This window comes from Impatiens glandulifera, chromosome 5 (assembly GCF_907164915.1).
Source record: "Impatiens glandulifera chromosome 5, dImpGla2.1, whole genome shotgun sequence".
Taxonomy (NCBI): Eukaryota; Viridiplantae; Streptophyta; class Magnoliopsida; order Ericales; family Balsaminaceae; genus Impatiens; species Impatiens glandulifera.
The window spans coordinates 5,069,413-5,093,542 of record NC_061866.1 but is presented as its reverse complement, the minus strand read 5'-3'; the positions used below and the strand labels follow the sequence as shown (position 1 = coordinate 5,093,542).

The following is a 24,130-nucleotide window of genomic DNA, read 5'->3' as shown; positions in this document are numbered from 1 at the left end:
TGGATTATCAAGACTTAAAACAATTGTATACAAATGTACCTAATATAAATAAAGGGGTGATAAAGAAAGAAAATTGATAAAAAAAGATGAAAGAGAAAAAATAAAAAAATCAGTCAATTAAATTGTACAAAGTCATTTAATTCCCCTATTTCCTCCTCCAAGTAATTTTTCATATAAATATTATTATTTTTAAAAGATTGAAATATATATATATATGAGTTACTTGGTTTTAATTATTTTAATAAAATTAATTATTTATTATAAAATATTATTATTATTTATTATAAAATAATAAAATAACTATCATTACAACAGATCTTCTCCTTCTTGGTTCTCTCTCACTCTTGCAAAAAAATCATTTTAAAAAAAAAATAAAAATAATAATGATAATTACACTTTGTAATAAGAACATAGGTATTCTTAGTTCATTATGGTTCAAATTTGTTGTCAAGATTTTGTGTTCTAGAGTTCATCATTTTCATAAAATATGTTAGATTTTTCATCCTCTTTATTTGTTATTTTGATTCATTCTATAAAATGATTAATTTTTGTGAAGGAGATAACAATGGAGCACAAAATCTGAAATGTCAAATTTGAAGTGTCTAATTCGTCTCTAGTTATTCTTAAATATATATATATTCTGTTTTAAGGATGTTTGGTGACATTTTTTTTAAAATTTTAAAAAGTTAACGCACTCTATAATTATTATCTATTGTTATTTAAGGCGTTCTAAATGAGAATAAAAACGTTATTATTTATCTCTTGGTGACATTTTGTACATTCATATTTTTGTAATGTTTTTTTTGTTATGCTTAAATAGTTCTTATTTATATGATATTGTATTAATTTTTTAAATTTTTTTTATTAATTTTAAACTTTTTATTTTTATGATGTCATTTCCACTATGATATAAATTATATTAATTTTTTTTTATAATAATCATAACTTTTTTTTTATTATAATCAAACTTTTTCATTTTTATTATTATGTTTATCACCTCTATTTCATTTTTAAAGTTACAATACTACAATATATTAGATCTGGCCATTTAAATCAATTAAACTCTTAAGTCAACCACCGGTATTTGAATGATCAAACCAACTATTTCAAATTTAGTAAATGATTATGCATTTTGGAAAACAAACCAGCCAAACTTGTCACATTCTAACCATTCTAGTAAACAAATTTATTTTTCTTTATTATAGAAAACATAAATAGTTGTAGCTAATATGAAAGGAACCTACAAATGAAATGAAACAAAAAAGACCACTAATTTTTCTAGTCCATCCTGTCTTCTTCAAAGTTTAATACTTAAAAACTCTAATATTTCAAAGTCTCCTCTTCTTTCAAAACTTCACTTATAGTTACACCCTTAGACCTCAGACTTTCAAAATCAATGACTTCAAACTCAAACTCCGTTTGTAGTTGAAGCTTCTTAATAAATAGATATACTTAATCTCTCATCTTCTCACTTTCAAACAGGAAAAGGAAAGAAAGACTAAAGCTTTTTCTCAGAGCTCTAATGGCTTCAAAAGGGTCAGTTTTGTCTTTGGAGGAGACACCGACGTGGGCTGTTGCTGTTGTTTGTTTTGTCCTTGTTTCCATTTCCATTGTCATTGAATACATCCTTCACTTGCTTGGAAAGGTTAGGATAATGATAGTGATGATTAATTTACACTTCCCTTGAAAGAATTGATTGGAAATTTGAATTAATTTGGTTTATGTTACAGTTCTTAAAAAAGAGACATAAGAATTCTCTATATGAAGCTCTTGAAAAGATCAAATCAGGCAATTTTCTTATAATCCATTCATACCCATAATTTATAAGAAACTGGTTATTGATATTTGAAACTAAATCTCTGTTTTTTTCTGTTTGTTTGTTGTTGTGAAGAGCTGATGCTTTTAGGGTTCATATCATTGCTTCTGACAGTGGGACAAGGACTCATATCAGAAATATGTGTGTCCAAGAAAATAGCATCCACTTGGCATCCGTGTAACAAGGAACAGGAAACCTCAAAGTATGGCGGCGGCGGGAGGAAGAGAAATCTTTTAACGGATTTCTCTGTCGAAGGTTGGAGTCATCACCGTCGTATCCTGGCTGCCCAGAAAGAAGACAAATGCACTGCTCAGGTGATCATACATAATTTTCATACTCAGAAAATAATAACAGTAATAACTGTTTTTTATATTGGGAAACAGGGGAAAGTCCCATTTGTATCAACATATGGCATCCACCAACTTCACATTTTCATTTTCGTTTTGGCCGTTTTTCACATCCTTTATTGCATACTCACTTATGCTTTCGGACGAGCTAAGGTAACAATTTAACCTAATTCATTAGTCATTACCATCTATGTTTGTCTCTTTACATGGTTTAATTGCAGATGAGCAAATGGAAAGGATGGGAAAAGGAGACAAAGACAACTGAATACCAGTTCTCACATGGTAACTTATTAATTTCCAGATGATTAATATGACAATAATCAAGGTTTTTTTCATCAATAACTTTATTCTATTTCATTTTGATTGTATAGATCCTGAGAGATTCAGATTTGCAAGAGATACTTCATTTGGAAGAAGGCATTTACATTTTTGGAGTCACTCATCTTTTCTTCTTTGGATAGTAAGATCAAAGACATATCTTATATTCCCTTTTGATTAGCCTCAACAAAGTAATTTTCTCTTAATTTGCAGGTTTGTTTCTTCAGACAATTTGTTAGATCGGTTCCAAAAGTTGATTACTTAACCCTCCGACATGGGTTTGTAGTTGTAAGTTCTCGATACATGACACAAGCCATAATGAATGAAATAATGATGGTTCTAATTGCAGGCACATTTGGCACCACAAAGCCAAACTCATTTTGATTTTCATCTCTACATTAAAAGATCTTTAGAAGAGGATTTCAAAGTGGTTGTGGGGATAAGGTGAGTGGGTCAAACTCAAAACATCTTTTTCTTCAACTCAGTTTCTAAACTTCTAATTTTGATGCAGCCCGATAATATGGCTCTGCGCAATTCTATTCCTAATGTTCAACACCCACGGTAGGTAAACCGAGAACCATAACAAATTGTTACTTCTCAATTGGTTATTAACCAAAATTGTGTTGATTTGTTATATATGTATCAGGCTGGTACTCTTATTTCTGGCTACCCTTTATCCCACTGGTTGTAAGTATGAGAGATTCATCATCAACTCATTTTAAGTTTTTCAGCAATAGTTAATGTTCATTCATTCAATCTCTGTTTCTTTGTGATGATCTGTTAGATAATTCTCTTGGTGGGTACTAAGTTACAAGTGATTATTACAAAGATGGGTCTAAGGATTCAGGAAAGGGGAGACGTGATTAAAGGAACACCTGTGGTTCAACCTGGCGACGAGCTGTTTTGGTTCAACCGTCCAAAACTCTTGCTCTACCTCATCAATTTCGTTCTCTTCCAAAACGCGTTTCAGCTCGCTTTCTTCATTTGGGCATGGGTAAATAATTATAAGTGACTAATTGTAACTAACTAGCCTCTATAATTAGTTAACCTTTTTTCTTCTTGTTGTTGTTAGTATGAATTCGGGTTGAGTTCTTGCTTTCATGAGAAGGCTGAAGATATAGCTATTAGGCTAGTAATGGGGTAAGAAAAGTTCAAATTATAATGTGAATTTGTGATGATAAATGATAATAATGTTAAGAAACTCTAATTATAATTGTGATTCTGATTGCAGGGTATTTACACAGATACTTTGCAGCTATGTAACACTTCCTCTATATGCATTAGTTACACAAGTAAGAGGGATTAAATTAAGAAACCATTATCATCTTTCTTCATGTAAATATGATTGGATCTGTTTCTTATTCAAAAACAGATGGGATCAAACATGAAATCTACAATCTTTAACGAGAAAGTGGTGAAAGCACTTCATAATTGGCATCAAACAGCAAAGAAGCAAGTGAAAGAGAAACATAACAATAATAGCTCCTCGATTACACCTCTTTCGAGCAGACCCGGAACTCCTATGAACGGGATGTCACCTATTCACCTGTTGAATGGCCATGTTAGAGGATCTCTCGACAGCGGAAATGCGTCTCCGATTGTCTCCAATTTCGAAGGTAACTATTGGGAACGGTCGCACTCAGGCCACCATGATGAGGCGGCGGTGTGGTCTCATCATGAACCATCGGTGGAGGAAGAGCTAGAAGGGGAGGAGAGGAAAGGGTCTGTCTCGTTTCAGCATGATTCAAGATATCAGCCGGAGATTGAGATCGAGATTCACCCTGGTGATTTCTCTTTTGGAAAAAGAGGCTAAAAACAGTGTCGGATTTTAAAGAATGAAACGTTTAGCGTTTAGAAATATTTAAATAAATTCGCAATTTTACGAATTTACAAGGATTTTGAATAAATTTTTGATCAATTACCATATACCCAAAAAAGGTGGCTTACTAGATACTAACTTAACATAAATCATTAAGGTAGATCAAATATGACTTAAGATGAATTATGAAACAATAACAATGAGAAATATACTAAATTTAAAAATGACCAATAAAATGTTTTCACAACTGAATCATCACTTTTAAAATATAAACTAGGTCAAATAAGTGAATGCTACAACCTTTTTTGGTAAAAAAAAAATGTGCATGAATTAACTAATCTCAATATTTCTGTATATGTATAGTGAAATAAAACTATAATTGAACATAATTAATCACCAAAAGAATAATAAAACGCATATTATGCATGCATGCATACATTGCACAACATTCATAACACATTTGTCTTTTCAGAGCTTAACCCTACAAACTAAGAACAAGATAAAGACTATATTTATTATGTATGTTAATCTATATATTAAATAATAACTAGTTTTTGGGTAATTACAGAAAAATTTGGATTGAAACAATCGATATTATAGACCTACATATTTGAGTTACCATCTAGATTATTTCATATTGAAATAATATCTGGTTCGAGAGAAATTGTCGAATATTCATTGATCATAGTCGTCTGATGCGTATCATTAATAATAATATTATTATGACGTTTTATAAGATTCGTTCCCGAAAGTAGGTGGAATCGACCGTGGATTTTATCATTCTTCTCGAGTACATACGAACTCGATAACCTATTGGATAACCCCAAACCCGGGTACCATTGTTAGAAAAAAAAGAGTTGTTAGAAAAAAAAGAGTATGCGTCAAAGATCTATATTTTTTTTTAAATATAACCTAGAAAATATAAAAGAATCAAATGGATGAAGAAGTTGTAGATCATTTGACTACACATGGGAATGACATGTCATTGGTTTGAACCTTTAGCCATTCTAAAAAGTTGTGTTTAGCATTCAATTCGTCTTTGTTGGAGAAAAAAAAAGAACCAAAAGTACAAAGAAGAAAGATTTAAAATTTTTCATTACTGAGTAGTACAAGTTGTCCTAAACCCTCAATACAAACATTAACCAATCATGAGTACCCATAGATATCGGTTATACAAGTACACTATGACATCCTTGAGTAGAATATTTGATGGAAGAATAAGAGATAAAGAAATAATTTAAGTATTCTCTTTGTTTTTGTTGGAGAAAGAAAAAGAAAGTTTGAACTTGGTTGGGACATTTTAAAAATAATTTTACAGGTTATTATTCAGGACATTAAGCCAGGGGTTCCATAAAAGCAACGAAAATTCATATGTAACCCTCTTTGATGGAGAAAGAAAAAAAGGTTATTACAACATATAACAAAAGATAAAGAATCAGATTGATGAAGGAGGGCTTGGTACTCATTGTATATATATAGTCACCAAAAGAAAAACTTTACACTTGAAAACATAATTTATCACCAAAAAGATTAATAAAACTCATATCATGCATGCATATATACATGACACATCATTCATTCATAATCAAATTTGCCTTTTAAGAGCTTCCACCCCATGTATGAGGAATAAGGTAAATAGTGGATTTATTATGAATGTGGTAATCCTTCAGAGTAGAATCGTCACACAGCACCCTTCCTTCAAATAACAATCGATGCTCGAAATCTGGAAACACTTTAATTCTCTCATTGATTTTAGCTCTAACACTATGAATAGTGTCTGAACTCCCTACAGTGAGTGTAATAGACTGGGTATGAGCGATATTTATGATTATCTCAAATTGATCAGTGGGCTCTTTCTGGACATCAAGTGTAATAGTCGTGTCCTCAATCTTGACCGTCGCACAAACAATTGGGTCAGGACTCTCAACCACAAGTTTAATTGTCTTCCCACTTACAGTTTTCACAAAAACCTCCATCTGCCATTATAATAGAATATATAGTTCTCAAGATATATATTATTAACAAAAATAATTGAAAAGATAAAAGAGATTATGTTTTATTACCTTTACCCTTTAACTTGAGAGAAGAGCTCTACCCTGTGCTTCCAAGTTCCAATGGCAGATGAGAAGGCTGACGGACTGGTTTATATAATAGAAGAAAGAAAGAAAAAAACAGGAACCTAGGGCAAAGCTTTCAACATCGCGAGTCGACTCGTTCAAGCCGACCAGCTTTCAACAACTCGACAAATCGAAAACGAGTCAAGAGTCAAGGAAACTCGTTTAGAAACAAAATGGAAGTAAAATAGCTATTTAACTCGTTCAAATCGAGGTAAAATCAGTTTTATCGGACATTTTACCTTATAGATTCTTTCTGCATCTTTTGCCTGTAAATCTATGAACTGGGTAGATAGATCTGTGAAGAAAGAGTAAGAATCGGAATCACCTGTTGTTAAAGAAAAGGAATCGGTGGTCTAAGAAGGAGGATAGAAGTGGAAGAAAATAAAGAGAGAGAATGAAAGGTAGAAAGTGAAAAATTAGTGTTTTTTAAATTAATAATATAATCCTTTAAATATGTATATTCATAACTTTATTTAGTTATTTATTATTTTAATATGTATATTCATAAAGAAAAATGATAGAGAGCGCGACTTGAGACAGCGACTGGGAGCGCGATGCCTACGTGGTGTGCCTACGTGGGTTGACAGGTAGAATATTCTCTCTCCTTTTATTAATTATTTTTTTTTTCATATTATTAATAATTAGTTATTGGAGAGAAAATAATTAATCGTGAGAATAGAAATATTAGATAAATATTTATTTATAAGTAATAAAACTAAAAAAATATTAATAAGTCAATATAAAAAAAATAATAAAAAAAAGAAAAAAGAGGCCATAAAAAATATTTGATAAATAAAGGAATTGAAAAGTCATAAAAATAAAATAAAAATAAAAGAGATAAATTCATAATTCAACTAATCATTGATATTAATTAGGGTTTAGGGTTTAGAATTTAGTATTTAGGTTTTAGAGTTTAGGATTTAGAGTTTAGGGTTTAAGGTTTAGGGTTTAAAATTTATTTAAACATATTATTAAAATATTTAATGTGAGAATTTGTTGTAAATTATTGATTTATTTTAAATGAGTAAAATAATAATCGTGAGAATATGGATAAATGAGATAAATTAATTTGTAGAGATAGAGAGAGAAATTATTTAATAAGAGGAGAGATAAAATAATTAATAAAAAGAGAATATTCTACCTGTCAACTCACGTAGGCATCGCGCTCCCAGTCGCTGTCTCAGAGTCGCGCTCTCTATCATTCCTCATTCATAAATATGAATAATGTATCCGTACTCTTATTTCTGGTTACCCTCCATCCCACTGGTTGTAAGTATGAGAGGTAAGTTTTTCAGCAATAATTAATGTTCATTCATTCAATTTCTTTTTTATGTTGGTTAGATAATTCTCTTGGTGGGTATCAAGTTACAAGATTATTAAGAAACTCTAATAATAATTATAATTGTGATTTATAGTGGTTCACTGAGTTACGTCCACTTCAGCCGCCGTCACCAAATTTCACATAAGATGAAGAAATACAGAGTTTTTACCTCACATTTTATCTCTCTAGAATTATGTCTAACTTGTGTACACTCTTAATAATCAAATATTTAAAGGGTAAACATTCAGGTAATAAAACTAAATAACTGTTGGTCAGCCCAAGCCAAATACAAATCCAATAAACTTTAATTAACAATGTATAGTTTATTTTAAGTGTATGCTCCATAACTCAACAATCTTCCACTTGAAGACTAACTTTATCATCTCTCGATCGGTAGCTGCTTTCCATCTAGTGTCTTAACGAAGAAGACCAACTGAAGTTGCACACAACTTCAGTTTCTCATTTGTCACAGCTTTCGTCAACATATCAGCTGGATTCTCACTCTCGGGAATTTTCTCAAGAGCTAATACTCCATCTTCTAAAGCTGACCGGATAAAATGATAACGAACTTGTATATGCTTCGTCCTGCCATGATAAACAGGATTCTTTGTCAAATGAATGACACTCTAACTGTCGCATCGCAACACAATTCTCTCGTAGTTTTGACCCAATTCTCACAAAAAGAGTTGTAACCACATTATCTCCTTAGCAGACTCTGTAACAGTAACATACTCTGCCTCACAGCTAGAAAGAGAAACAATCTTCTACAATTTTAAACCCAACTGATTGCAGTACCTCCCAAAGTATAAATGTACCATATTGTGCTCTTCCTACTATCAACATCACCACCATTGTCAGCATCAACATATCCTTCCAAACCCATATTAGACATTCGAAAACACAAAGCGAGACCCGTATTTTCTCTTAAGTATCGTAGTATTCACTTTACTGCTTCTCAATGTTGTCTACCCGGGTTGATCATGAACCCGCTAACAACTCCCACTACATGTGTTATGTCTGGTCTTGTGCAAATCATCGCATACATAATACAACCAATGATAGAGGCATACGGAACAGTGATCATGTAATTTTTCTCCTCCTCTTTTGAAGGCGACTGATTTTTAGATAGTCTGAAGTGACTAGTTGAGGGGGGTAATAACTAGTTTTGAATCATACAAGTTGAACCTGCTAAGAACTTTATTCACATATTCTTCTTGTGAAAGATTGAGAAATTCTTCATCCCTGAAAATTTTCATTCCAAGGATTTATTTTGCAGCACCCAAATCCTTGCAAACTTTCCAGACAACTCTTTCTTGAACTTATTAATCTCATACAAGCCTGCTCCAGCAATCAATATGTCATCAACGTAGAGTAGCAGAATAATGTACGATTTATCAAACCACTTGATATAGAAACAATGATCAGCTTCACACCTCAGAAAATTGTTATTTTTCATGAAGCTATCGAACTTCTTGTACCATTTCCTTGGAGCCTGTTTCAAACCATACAGACTTTTCTAAATCTTAAACACAAGATCATCTTTTCTTTTGATTTCAAATCCTTCTAATTGTCGAATGTAAATCTCTTTATCTAAATCACCATGAAGAAAAGCAGTTTTAACATCCATTTGTTGAAGATTAAGGTATTCTTTCACAACCAAACTCAAAATAGTTCTGATTGTCATCAATTTAACTACTAGAGAGAATATCTCATTGTAGTTAATACATTCTTTCTATTGAAATACTTTCACAACCAATCTTGTCTTGTACCTCATAGTTTTATCATGTTCTTCTTTAATCCTGAAGATTCATTTGTTGTGAAGTGATTTCTTTCCCTTTGGTAGATGAGTGAGCTCCCAAGTCTGATTCAACGTCAAAGAGTCCATCTCATCTTTCATCGCATACTCTCACTTAACCGATTCATCAGATTGTATTGCTTCCTCATAGCATTCAAGTTTACCTCTATCTGTCTACAATATATAGTTCAGAGATGGAGACTACCTCTCAACTGGTTTTCGATTCTTTGACGATCTTCTCAACTGTATAACCGGTGTTTGCTGATTTTACCTCAAGGGCCACGTTCTCAACGATTTCATCTTCAACAACACATTGTTCTTCTTCGACAATTGGTTTTTTAAATTAATAATATAATCCTTTAAATATGTATATTCATAACTTTATTTAGTTATTTATTATTTTAATATGTATATTCATAAATATGAATAATGTATCAGTACTCTTATTTCTGGCTACCCTTTATCCCACTGGTGGTAAGTATGAGAGATTCATCATCAACTCATTTTAAGTTTTTCAGAAATAATTAATGTTCATTCATTCAATTTCTGTTTCTTTTTGATGTTCAGTTAGATAATTCTCTTGGTGGGTACGAAGTTACAAGTGATTATTTAAGAAACTCTAATTATAATTATAATTGTGATTGCAAGTATTTATTAGGATTTGTATCTCTCAAATTCGACATGTTTGAAACTATCTGAAAAAAAACTCAAGAAAGAAGAACACAAAAGACACAAATTTTTAGTGGTTCACTCAAAATGAGTTCCGTACACTTCAGCCGCCATCAGATTTCAATATGAATAAAATGAAAAAATAGAGAGTTTTTGTCTCACACTTTATCTCTCTAGAATTATTATAGCTTGTGTAAACCCTTAAATCTTAATAATTACATATTTATAGGGTTGGTCAGGCCCGAACCCAAAACCAAATACAAACTTAATAAACTATAATTAACAATGTAAAGTTTATTATAAGTGTAGGTTCTATAACTCAACATAAATGTTAACATGTCTCACAATTTTATGTTTATTTGATAATTCATACTGAGGTTTTTCATCTAAATTGTCTAGTTTGAAATATTTTTTCCGTAATTTACCAATAGTACAATGTAAGAACACATTTATTTTCTTATTAAACACTAATAAACTAAATTAAATATGTAACATTATTAATTTATTATTTATATTTTATAAAAATTATAAGTTTATTATTTTTATAATAATATAAACTTTTAATATATTATATTAATTTTACACAAATTTATCTTAAAAAAATTAATTTTGGAGAGGATATGATAGAGATGCAAATGAGTCAAGCTACTCGTGAGTCACTCGCGAGCCGCTCGGTCAAAGCTTGACTTGAGCTTAACTTTGACCGAGCTCGAGCCGAGCTCGAGCCGACTCATTTAATATTCGAGTCGAGTTCGAGCTCATATAATGCTTGCTCGATGGCTTGTCGAGCTTTTTCGAGCCTCGTAGTATATATAATATATATATTTTTTATTTAATATTAAAACTCAAAATTCAAATAATATATTTTTTCCCTCTCCTCTTCTTCAAAACTCATGTGAAGACCCACAATCCATAAAGTAAAAACTCTAAGTCCTAATATATCTACACGACTCTTCATCTAACATAATCTTCTTCATCTAATCTAATATACGTACATCTTTTCAATTCTTTCTTCATGTTCTCTTCCATCTTCACAATTTCTTTCACTCTTCATATTTTCTTCATTCATAGTACATTTTTCTTTAGCTTTTAATATCTTCTTCTTTAGTCTTCGCAATTTTTTCACTCTTCATCTATTCATTTTTCGTCTTCACATTGATCTCATTCAGAGAAGGCTTACAGATAATTAAAATTTATTTCACTTTTATAATAACTATTGTTTATGCTTTTTATTTAACTTTGATTTCTTTTTACCTTAAGAAAATCAAGCAACAAATAAAGGAAAAAACTATTTTATTGGTACAAGTCTTGTTCATTCTTTTTTTCATGTATTAAAAGAAATTTATGTTTATATATCTTTTATTTATTTATTAGGAGAAACATATGATTAGATTATTCTATACGGATTAATATATAGAATAACACTAATTGATTATAAAAAAAACATAAAGAGATAATTTTTTTAATAAATTATATATAATAAAAATACATTATATAAATAGTATTGAAAAAAATAAAAAAAAATTAATATATTATATATAATAAAAGTAATATTAAGGATATAATAATTAGTGTAGTATAAAAATAAATAAAAATAGTTAATATATTATTTATAATAAAAGTATATTATAAATAAAATAAAATATGATATACACTAATATTTAAAAATAAAATAAATCAAAAAATGAGTAAAAAAATCATCATAAAAGAATGAATATGGTATGTCCCCTGATCATGGCTCGGATTCCTAGCTTCGACAATATTGTCTACTTCTTAATAGAGAGAAATTTGTATTTTTTATCAATGAATCTAAAACAAAACACACAATAGAAAATGAATCTAGAGAGAGAAAAATTAAAAATATAATGCTTAAAAGTCTTTTATTGCAAGGTTTTGAAAACCATTTCGATGATTAAACCGGTTTTTTGAACGAATTTCGGTTCAACAGGTTCAACCGTATCAACCACCGGTCAATCCGGGTAACAATATCAAAATTTTTTTTATCTTTCTCTCTCTTTCTCTTTCCCATCACATCCCTTCTTCTCTTTCCGTCCCATCCCTTCTTTTCTTTCTCTCTCTCCCGTCCCGTCCCATCCCTTCTTCCATCACAGCCCTTTCTTCCATCACAACCCTTTTCTCTTTCTCTCTCCCGTCCAATTCATTCTTCTCTTTTTTCTTCCCTATCCAGTCTCATCCCAATCATTTTTCTCTTCTCTTCTTCTACAAATATACCATTGTTGATTATTTAAACAGTGGGCAAAGATTGCAGGAAGTAACGCCAACAACAAAATGCAGAAACAAACACCATTATCGCAGGTCAGAAACAAGGATTGTTGGCAGAAATTTTGGTGATTGGAGAGAGAAACCTTTCCAACCAGATATTTCGGGATCACTTTTCCGTCTGAACCGTCTGGTCTAACCGGATCTTAACCGGTTCGTAAGGCTCACGTATTGAAGCTAATAACCGGTACGGTTAATCACCCGTTTCACGGTCCAACCGGTTGGACTGGCGGTCGGACCGGCGGTCGGACCGCGTATTTTAAAACCTTGTTTTATAGTATATACATACACAAAAATAAATGGCAATAGGTCAATTATAGTGCACATACACAAAAATAAATGGCAATGGGTCAAGTTCAAGTTCAAGTTAAATTAATTTATTATTATTATTATTTTTTTTTTGAGAGATTTTAAAATATTTCAGAAGATCATAGAGTTGTTTAGATTATCGATGGATCTTGATGAAATATCGGGTGATGGTTATGACATTTCGACCATTTATTCGAAAATAAATAGTTGATTAAGAACCACTTTATATCGCATGTGAAATTGGTGGGTGAGTTAGACGTCGATTGTTCTCCGTCAAGTAACCTCTTTATGAACTTAAGGATCTGCGTAAACTTCTCAAAAATTGGTTCTTGGGAATTGTGTTATGTTTTGAGTTAAATCAATAACTTATATAATGAGATTAATTAATTGACGGGTTGAGGAAATTCGTAAGTTTTTCGAGGAAAAGATTAATTCTCCAATTTACATTGTTATTAAGTTGTTCACTATGTGTTAGGAAGAAATTTGAGCACATCAACGTAGTAGAGCTAATGACTAAAAGTCAGGGATATAAACACAAAATTTTTCCATTAGATATCTAACGTTCCAACAAGAAATAATGTGATTAATTTGATCTCGGTCGAGGGAAAAGTTTATGATAGTGAACCAAAAATCTCTTCGAGTATTGTCAAGTTCTACAAGTGTTAATTTCAAAAACCTTTAAAGTTAGACCTAAATTGAATTATATTAATTTTGATTCCATTAATATAGAACAAAAAAGTATGTTGGAATCTCATTTTTTGACGGAGGAAGTTGAGAAGGCTATTAAGGATGCAAAAATGATAAAGCTCGGGATGCAGCAGTTTGCTTTAGTTTTTTTTTTTTTATAAAATACATAGCATTTTTTAAGACCAGAATTGTCGAACCAATTAATCATTTTTATTGAATCTCATCATTTGACAAAAGTTGGAATTACTTTGATATGTCTCATTCATAAAGTTACATAGATTATTGACCTCAACAACATTAGGTTTATCAGTCTTGTTTCGTCTTTCTAAAAATTATTTCAAAATATTTTCTCAACAGGTTGCTGAGGTGGAGAGGAGAGTGTTAGAGAAGGTCATCTCGAATAATTATATCTAATAATTATATGATGTTCATAAAATGTCATCAAATCTATGATGTGATATTAATAACTAATGAGTGCATAGACTCAACTAATTGAGGATGACAAATTTACTCTTCAATTTCCTCAATCACAGTCATGGCCAGATCCCACGTCATTCATTGGTCAAGCACACACCATCAATATCTTTTCCCCTAAACCCTAAATACAAACATTATACCCACCCATTCCTGAACACGATTTAAAATGCCCAAATTCAATCATTGAGTACCCACATTGAGTACCCACGGATATTGGTTATACAAGTACACTGTTATCCTAAGTACAATAATTTATGGAAGAATAAGAGATCATTGGCTGAACCATTAAAACCGCATTAAAAAGTTAATTTTGTATTCCATTTGTTTTTGTTGCAAAAGAAAAGGAAGGTTTGAACTTGGTTGGGCCATTTAAAAAATTCACATCTTATTATTTAGGACCTTAAGCCATGGGTTCATTAAAGGCAACAAGAAAATTCATAAGTAGCCATCTTTGATGGAGAAAGAAAAAAAGGTTATTACAACATATAACAAAAGATAAAGAATCAGATTGATGAAGAAGTGATTTGTATTTGAATTTCTATTAGAAGTCAATAGCTCATTGTATTTAAAGTGATGAAAAGAAAAACTTTACTTGAAATCATAATTTATCACCAAAAGATTAATAAAACTCATATCATGCATACATGGTACATCATTCATAATCAAATTCGTCGACAAAGAGCAAGAGTAGATTTGGAGAGTAGGAGTAGATTTGGAATGAATGTGGTAATGATTCAGAGTAAGTGAATTGTCGAGACTCGTATTACCATATAGCAAATGTTACTCGTGAAGTGGATAGCCTTCAATTTCCTCTTCGATTTTAGCTTGAACACTATGAATAGTGTCTGAACTCCCTACATTGAGTGTAAATTTCTGGTAATCAATGGTCCTTACTATGATTATCTCAAATTGATAAGTGGGCTCTTTCTGGACATCAAGTGTAATAGTCATGTCCTCAATCTTCACCGTCGCACAATCAAATGTTTCAACAGAACTCTCAACCGCAAGTTTAATTGTCTTCCCTGCTACAGTTTTCACAAAAACCTGCATCTGCCAATGTAATAGAATAGTTCTCAAGATATTATTCACAAAAGAAGATAAAAAAGATAAAAGAGATTATGTTATTATTACCTTGAGAGAAGACTTCTAATGGAAGAGGAGAAGTTAATGGCCTTGTTTATATATTAGAAAAAATAGGGCACTAAAAGTGTTGTAGCTGTATTTATATTAATATTAGGGTTGCAAAATGAGTCAAGTTACTCGTAAGCCACTCGTGAGTCGCTCGGTCAAAGTTCGGTTTGAGCTTGACTTTGGGCCGAGCTCGAGCCAGCTCGTTTAATATTCGAGTCGAATTCGAGCTCATATAATGTTTGCTCAATGGCTTGTCGGGTTTTTTCGAGCCTCATAATATATAATATATTTTTTTATTTATTTAATATTAAAACTCAAATAATATATTTTTTTCTCTCTCTTTCTCTTCAAAGCTCATATGAAGGTCCACAATCCATAAAGTAAAACCCTAATTCTTAACATATCTACATGACTCTTCATCTAACTTAATCTTCTTCATCTAATCTAGTCTAAGTGTCTCTTCTTCAATTCTTTCATTCTTTCTTCATTTTCTTTCTCTTTCATCTTCACAATTTCTTTCACTCACTCTTCACCGTTTCTTTCACTCTTCATCTTTTCTTCATTCATTCTACACCATTTATTTAGCTCTTAATCTTTTATTCTTTAGTTTTCACAATTTTTTTCACTCTTCATCTTTCATTTTTTTTTTCATATCGATCTCATTCAGAAGACCTTTACATGTAATTAAAATTTATTTTCACTTTTATGATAACTATTGTTTTTGCTTTTATTTAACTTTGATTTCTTTTTATCTTAAGGAAATGTAGCAACAAAGAAAGGAAAAATCTATTTTATTTGTTAACTCATTGGTAAGGAAATCTTGTTCATCCTTTTTTCATTATTAAAAGAAGTTTATGCTTATTAATCATTTTTTTCATGTCTTAGGAGAAACTTTGTTCATCCTTTTTTATTATTAAAAGAAATTTATGTTTATTAATCATTTTTTTTCATGTTTATGTTTAGGATAAACTGATTCTTCAATTATTCTATATATATGTTGAATAAATATATAGAATAAAAAATGGTTAATATTATAATAAAAGACGGAAATATTAATAAAAAAAGTTTAATAAATTATATATAATAAAAGTATATTATATATAATATTGAAAGAGATAAAAAAAAAAGGTTAATATATTATATAAAATAAAAGTAATATTGAGGATATAATAATTAGTTTAGTATAAAAAGTATAAAAATAGTTAATATTGAAAGAGATAAAAAAAAAGTTAATATATTATATAATAAAAATAAATATTATTGATATAATAATTAATATATTATATATAAAATATTACGGATAAAAATGGTTAATATATTATATATAATATTGAAAAAGATAAAAAGAAAAGACTAAAATAAGTTTTCATTATTAAATTCTTATATTAGGTTATATAATTTTATCACCTATTTAATTAATTTTTTATTTTTTCAGAAAGAGAGAAATTTTGTTGTGGTATTTACCTCTTATTTAAATTTTAGTATTTATTTTTAATATTTATTTTAATATTAATTATTTTTAAAATTAAACTTTTCATATTATTGAATCCATGTACGCAGTTGTACGTGTTCTATGATTGAAGAATATGAGTTAAAAAGATTAATTTATTGAATGTTCAAACAATTTATAGAGTTTTGTACTTTGATTTTTGAATTTTGTGTTTTAGAATTTTGATTAGTAATGGTGATTTAATGTTTTGGATTATCATGTTTTAGAATTTTGAATAGTTATGATTGTTTTATTTTTTAATTTTGAAATATCATATTTTAAATGTTTAATATGTATGAAAGTTTGATATTTTAATTTCACAAATAAATTTGTTTCGAGATCGAGCTCGAGTTTGAGCTTGAAAATTCAATTTTTGTTCAAGCTTTCGAGTCGAGCCGAGCTTGTAGGTAATATAGTCGAGTCGAACTCGAGCTCGAATTTATAAGCTCGTTCGAGCTCGAGTTCGAGTCGAGCTAATTAATACTTAATCGAGTCGAGCTCGAGCTCCAGCAAGCTTGAGCTCGGCTCGACTCATTTGTAACCCTAATTAATATTAAATAAATCAAGGTATTTCAATAAATATTGAGAACGAGAATCGAGAGTCAATTTACCTAACCAATTAGAGAATGTGGAGAGCCCTTGTTTTATTACAAAGAGGAAATGGCCGGTAACATGTCTCACCATTTTAAGTTCAATTCATAATTCTTAAAATTAACTCATACACATTGAACATCCTCTTCATCAATCTGCATCTCCTCTCCACTGTGTAGGACGATGCTCCTCCTTCTGGGATTGAAGAGACTCACAATGCATCGTGAGAATTCAAGAGGGTATTTTGATATGTCCAGTGAAAGAAGGGAACCAAATCCTATGTCCCTCACAACATCCTTCTGTTCTTCGGATAACCTGTTAACCAGGTAATGAAGGCGTGATGGAGAGGTTCTGCTCATAAAATCAACATCAGGTCACGATTCTTTCTTCTTTTCTTCTTAACCTGGTTATCATTAAGTGCTTCATTAGCAGTTGTGGCCAGAATATCCAATGGTGTCGTGGGCGTGCCTGATGCCTCGAGTTTTCTTTTCCTTTGTTTAACACTACATTAACATGTTGCACACGTTTATTTCAAAAATTCGATGAACTACATAATCCAAAAATAAGCAAATATGTACATTTTCTAACATTAGCGTAATTACCTCAGTGTGTTAACTTCCGTCGTCGATTCAGTATATGGAACTATTTGCTTATCGGAATCCTGATTCTGAAATGATAGAGTCACATTTAGATTCAAACGAATTCAAATAAGCAAACGAAAAAGACCCACGCATGCAACCGTCAACACTTCTTACCATTTTCGCAGCCGCAGAAGATACTAACCAGAAGAAAAATGGATTCGGAGTCGAACGAACGGAGAAGACAACGCTAGGTCAAATAGTAGAGTAACCTGGGTGTATAACGGTCGGAGTCGGGCTTGAGATATTCTTTTTTCTAAATACGTGCTCAGTGTGAATGTATTTTCATGAGCCCGTTTCGGTTTTTACAAACATGAATAAGTAGTTTTTCATGAACTTTATATGAGGCGAAGCATTTTTCGCTCATGAAATTTGACATATAATTCAGCATTATGAGAATAAAAGATACTCGAATAGGCGAAGTAATATTCGCGTTGAACGCCGGATTGTGCGAATATATCTTCGCTCAGGAAATATTTTATATGATTCAGCATTATGAAAAAAAGACATTCGAAAAGGTGAGCAACTCTTCGCGTATAAATGCGGAAGAAACGGAGAAATATTCGATCAGCAAATCTAACATATATAATACAATCTGAAGGATTGACATTTGATTGGATGGTAGCAGTTGAAATGACTTGCCGTATACGGGTTTCACACAGACCGAGACTATTTCATACAAGACAGGTGAATTGACATGACAAAAAGGTTTTGACACTTCATTTTACTTTTTTTTAATTTAATATAATTTAAATCTTAATTATATTTAATATATTTTTCTTTATATATAAATAATAATATATTTAATTTAATTTTCCACTTATGTATTAAATATAATTTTATTTATATAGGAATAATTTAATATTTAATATAATGTTAATTAAAATATTGAATTATTTGATTTATGATTAGAAGATTGAGCGTGTATTTGAAGAAATTTTGGGTTTTTATACAAAAACACACAAAGATCAAACCGCACCTAAAGATCAAACAGAGCACCTAAGATCAGGTTAACATTTTAAATTTGAGATAATTATAATATTGAATATTTGAGATACCAGTCCAAAATGAAATATATATGATGATTAAATATATGAATAACTATAATGGGTAGTTATGGTTACAATACTACAAATGATGACCCCCTAAATTAAATCAAACTTCTGTTTTTTTTTTTAATCTCAACTCTTTGACTTCATCTGGTCCCTTCCTATGATCTTGACTAAAATGAGGGGATCTTAGATGGGAAATATTTTAATGGATATTTGATCTATATAAATATTGAGTCAGTCTGACCATAATATAAAAATTAGTGTGCCTAGTGTAACTAAGCCCACCCATTAAGGTTGGGTGATAGCTTATTTAGAAAATAATATTAATTATATATATTTATTTTATTTTTTTGCCTGAACTATAATTCAGATCAAACACCATTTAAAATAATAAATAATATATTTGTATAAATTTGATTATTTCTTAATATATTAATTATGATTATATTACATCCTTAAATAGATTAATGAAATTAGTTTTATCCTTAAAAAAACAATTAAAAGAAAAAACATACGGAACCTAAAATGATGTTTTCTTACTGTTTTGCAATTTGAGTTCAAACCGAATGAGTCCTCACGGCGAAGTGTTTAATTTGGAGAAAACACGTTATTGAATTATTGTGCCTTACCAATTAATATATTTTAGACCGTTTTGTATAAAGTAAATTCAAATGAACTTGAATCACTATTTCTATTATGGACGATGAAAATGATTCAAGTTATTTGGAGGGATTATTATTATTATTATTGACAATTTTTTTAGATTCTTTAAGGGAGTATGAATAATCGGTTTAGGAGTTTATAGTTTATTTTAGTACTTTTATAATAGTTAATTTCTTTATTTTCATTGGTGTTCTCGGATGTCGATCCAAAAAACAGAGTTACGGTGGACCTAACAAAAAAAATGGTGTGAACTTGAAGTAAATTAATGAAAAAAAAATTATAATTAGATTGATCAAGACTTAAAACAATTGTATACAAATGTACCTAACATAAATAAAGGGGCGATAAAGAAAGAAAATTGACAAGAAAATTGATAAAAAAGATGAAAGAGAAGAAATAATTTTTTTATTTTATTTTTTCAGTCAATTAAATTTTAATCGTAAAAATTCATTCAATTCCCCTATTTCCTCCTCCAAATTTTCGCTCTATGTAATTTTTCATATAAATATTATTATCTTTAAAAGATTGAAATATATATATATATATTACTTGGTGTTAATTATTTTAATAAAATTAATTATTTATTATAAAATAATAAAATAACTATCATTACAACAGATCTTCTCCTTCTTGGTTCTCTCTCACTCTTGCAAAAAAATCATTTTAAAAAAAAATTAAAAATAATAATGATAATTACACTTTGTAAATAAGAACATAGGTATTCTTAGTTCATTATGGGTTCAAATTTGCTATCAAGATTTTGTGTTCTAGAGTTCATCATTTTCACAAAATATGTTAAGACTTTTCATCCTCTTTATTTCTTATTTTGATTCATTCTATAAAATGATTAATTTTTGTGAAGGTGATAACAATGGAGCACAAAATCTGAAATGTCAAATTTGAAGTGTCTAATTCGTCTCTAGTTATTCTTAAATATATATATATTTTGTTTTAAGGATGTTTGTTGATATTTTTTTTTTAAATTTTAAAAAGTTAACGTAACACTTTATAATTATTTTTTATTTAAAGCGTTCTAAATGAGAATAAAAAACGTTATTATTTATCTCTGGGTGACATTTTGTACATTCATATTTTTATAATGTTTTTTTTGTTATGTTTAAATAGTTCTTATTTATATGATATTGTATTAATTTTTAAATTTTTTTTATTAATTTTAAACTTTTTATTTTGATGATGTCATTTCCACTGTGATATAAATTATATTAATTTTTTTTTATATAATAATCATAATTTTTTTTTTATTATAATCAAACTTTTTCATTTTTATTATTATGTTTATCACCTCTCTACATTTCATTTTTAAAGTTACAATACTACAATATATTAGATCAAGAATATATGGCCATTTAAATCAATTAAACTCTTAAGTCAACCACCGGTATTTGAATGATCAAACCAACTATTTCAAATTTAGTAAATGATTATGCATTTTGGAAAACAAACCAACCAAACTTACTTGTCACATTCTAACCATTCTAGTAAACAAATTTATTTTTCTTTATTATAGAAAACATAAATAGTTGTAGCTAATATGAAAGGAGCCTACAAATGAAATGAAACAAAAAAGACCACTAATTTTTCTAGTCCATCCTGTTTTCTTCGAAGTTTAATACTTAAAAACTCTAATATTTCAAAGTCTCCTCTTCTTTCAAAACTTCACTTATAGTTACACCCTTGACCTCAGACTTTCAAAATCAATGACTTCAAACTCCGTTTGTAGTTGAAGCTTCTTAATAAATAGATATACTTAATCTCTCATGTTCTCACTTTCAAACAGAAAAAGGAAAGAAAGACTAAAGCTTTTTCTCAGAGCTCTAATGGCTTCAAAAGGGTCAGTTTTGTCTTTGGAGGAGACACCGACGTGGGCTGTTGCTGTTGTTTGTTTTGTCCTTGTTTCCATTTCCATTGTCATTGAATACATCCTTCACTTGCTTGGAAAGGTTAGGATAATGATAGTGATGATTAATTTACACTTCCCTTGAGAGAATTGATTGGAAATTTGAATTAATTTGGTTTATGTTACAGTTCTTAAAAAAGAGACATAAGAATTCTCTATATGAAGCTCTTGAAAAGATCAAATCAGGCAATTTTCTTATAATCCATTCATACCCATAATTTATAAGAAACTGGTTATTGATATTTGAAACTAAATCTCTGTTTTTTTCTGTTTGTTTGTTGTTGTGAAGAGTTGATGCTTTTAGGGTTCATATCATTGCTTTTGACAGTGGGACAAGGACTCATATCAGAAATATGTGTGTCCAAGAAAATAGCATCCACTTGGCATCCGTGTAACAAGGAACAGGAATCCTCAAAGTATGGCGGCGGCGGGAGGAAGAGAAATCTTTTAACGGATTTCTCTGTCGAAGGTTGGAGTCATCACCGTCGTATCCTGGCTGCCCAGAAAGAAGACAAATGCACTGCTCAGGTGATCATACATAATTTTCATACTCAGTAAATAATAACAGTAATAACTGTTTTTTATATTGGGAAACAGGGGAAAGTCCCATTTGTATCAACATATGGCATCCACCAACTTCACATTTTCATTTTCGTTTTGGCCGTTTTTCACATCCTTTATTGCATACTCACTTATGCTTTCGGACGAGCTAAGGTAACAATTTAACCTAATTCATTAGTCATTACCATCTATGTTTGTCTCTTTACATGGTTTAATTGCAGATGAGCAAATGGAAAGGATGGGAAAAGGAGACAAAGACAACTGAATACCAGTTCTCACATGGTAACTTATTAATTTCCAGATGATTAATATGACAATAATCAAGGTTTTTTTCATCATTAACTTTATTCTATTTCATTTTGATTGTATAGATCCGGAGAGATTCAGATTTGCAAGAGATACTTCATTTGGGAGAAGGCATTTGCATTTCTGGAGTCACTCATCTTTCCTTCTTTGGATAGTAAGATCAAAAGACAGATTTTCATTCCCTTCTTATTGGCCTCAACAAATTAATTTTCTCTTCATTTGCAGGTTTGTTTCTTCAGACAATTCGTTAGATCGGTTCCAAAAGTTGATTACTTAACCCTCCGACATGGGTTTGTAGTTGTAAGTTCTTGATACATGACACAAGCCATAATGAATGAAATAATGATGGTTCTAATTGCAGGCACATTTGGCACCACAAAGTCAAACTCATTTTGATTTTCATCTCTACATTAAAAGATCTTTAGAAGAGGATTTCAAAGTGGTTGTGGGGATAAGGTGAGTGGGTCAAACTCAAAACATCTTTTTCTTCAACTCAGTTTCTAAACTTCTAATTTTGATGCAGCCCGATAATATGGCTCTGCGCAATTCTATTCCTAATGTTCAATACCCACGGTAGGTAAACCGAGAACCATAACAAATTGTTACTTCTCAATTGGTTATTAACCAAAATTGTGTTGATTTGTTATATATGTATCAGGCTGGTACTCTTATTTCTGGCTACCCTTTATCCCACTGGTTGTAAGTATGAGAGATTCATCATCAACTCATTTTAAGTTTTTCAGCAATAGTTAATGTTCATTCATTCAATCTCTGTTTCTTTGTGATGATCTGTTAGATAATTCTCTTGGTGGGTACTAAGTTACAAGTGATTATTACAAAGATGGGTCTAAGGATTCAGGAAAGGGGAGACGTGATTAAAGGAACACCTGTGGTTCAACCTGGCGACGAGCTGTTTTGGTTCAACCGTCCAAAACTCTTGCTCTACCTCATCAATTTCGTTCTCTTCCAAAACGCGTTTCAGCTCGCTTTCTTCATTTGGGCATGGGTAAATAATTATAAGTGACTAATTGTAACTAACTAGCCTCTATAATTAGTTAATCTTTTTTCTTCTTGTTGTTGTTAGTATGAATTCGGGTTGAGTTCTTGCTTTCATGAGAAGGCTGAAGATATAGCTATTAGGCTAGTAATGGGGTGAGGAAAGTTCAAATTATAATGTGAATTTGTGATGATAAATGATAATAATGTTAAGAAACTCTAATTATAATTGTGATTCTGATTTCAGGGTATTTACACAGATACTTTGCAGCTATGTAACACTTCCTCTATATGCATTAGTTACACAAGTAAGAGGGATTAAATTAAGAAACCATTATCATCTTTCTTCATGTAAATATGATTGGATCTGTTTCTTATTCAAAAACAGATGGGATCAAACATGAAATCTACGATCTTTAACGAGAAAGTGGTGAAAGCACTCCATAATTGGCATCAAACAGCAAAGAAGCAAGTGAAAGAGAAACATAACAATAATAGCTCCTCGATTACACCTCTTTCGAGCAGACCCGGAACTCCTATGAACGGGATGTCACCTATTCACCTGTTGAATGGCCATGTTAGAGGATCTCTCGACAGCGGAAATGCGTCTCCGATTGTCTCCAATTTCGAAGGTAACTATTGGGAACGGTCGCACTCAGGCCACCATGAAGAGGCGGCGGTGTGGTCTCATCATGAACCATCTGTGGAGGAAGAGCTAGAAGGGGAGAAGAGGAATGGGTCTGTCTCGGTTCAACATGATTCAAGAAATCAGCCGGAGATTGAGATCGAGATTCACCCCGGGGATTTCTCGTTTGGAAAAAGAGGCTAAA

General features: G+C 30.6%; 3 protein-coding genes across 3 annotated transcripts; 2 read left to right on the top strand and 1 right to left on the bottom strand.

The window, feature by feature from the left end:
- The first annotated feature begins 1,505 nt into the window (after positions 1 to 1,505).
- On the top strand, positions 1,506 to 3,625 carry LOC124938852 (MLO-like protein 12). Its single transcript, XM_047479375.1, has 12 exons — positions 1,506 to 1,645; positions 1,731 to 1,788; positions 1,892 to 2,130; positions 2,200 to 2,316; positions 2,385 to 2,445; positions 2,535 to 2,623; positions 2,695 to 2,769; positions 2,831 to 2,925; positions 2,993 to 3,042; positions 3,128 to 3,168; positions 3,266 to 3,475; positions 3,554 to 3,625. The coding sequence occupies exons 1-12, from the start codon at positions 1,523 to 1,525 to the stop codon at positions 3,623 to 3,625; spliced, it is 1,230 nt and encodes a 409-aa protein (XP_047335331.1). The 5' UTR covers positions 1,506 to 1,522.
- A 2,273-nt stretch (positions 3,626 to 5,898) lies between these two features.
- LOC124938905 (polyubiquitin 3-like) lies at positions 5,899 to 6,276 on the bottom strand. The gene has a single exon (XM_047479425.1). It carries the CDS (start codon positions 6,274 to 6,276, stop codon positions 5,899 to 5,901), a length of 378 nt encoding a protein of 125 aa, XP_047335381.1.
- A 15,064-nt stretch (positions 6,277 to 21,340) lies between these two features.
- LOC124940128 (MLO-like protein 12) lies at positions 21,341 to 24,130 on the top strand. Its single transcript, XM_047480611.1, has 14 exons — positions 21,341 to 21,480; positions 21,566 to 21,623; positions 21,727 to 21,965; positions 22,035 to 22,151; positions 22,220 to 22,280; positions 22,370 to 22,458; positions 22,530 to 22,604; positions 22,666 to 22,760; positions 22,828 to 22,877; positions 22,963 to 23,003; positions 23,101 to 23,310; positions 23,389 to 23,456; positions 23,548 to 23,608; positions 23,689 to 24,130. The coding sequence occupies exons 1-14, from the start codon at positions 21,358 to 21,360 to the stop codon at positions 24,127 to 24,129; spliced, it is 1,728 nt and encodes a 575-aa protein (XP_047336567.1). The 5' UTR covers positions 21,341 to 21,357; the 3' UTR covers position 24,130.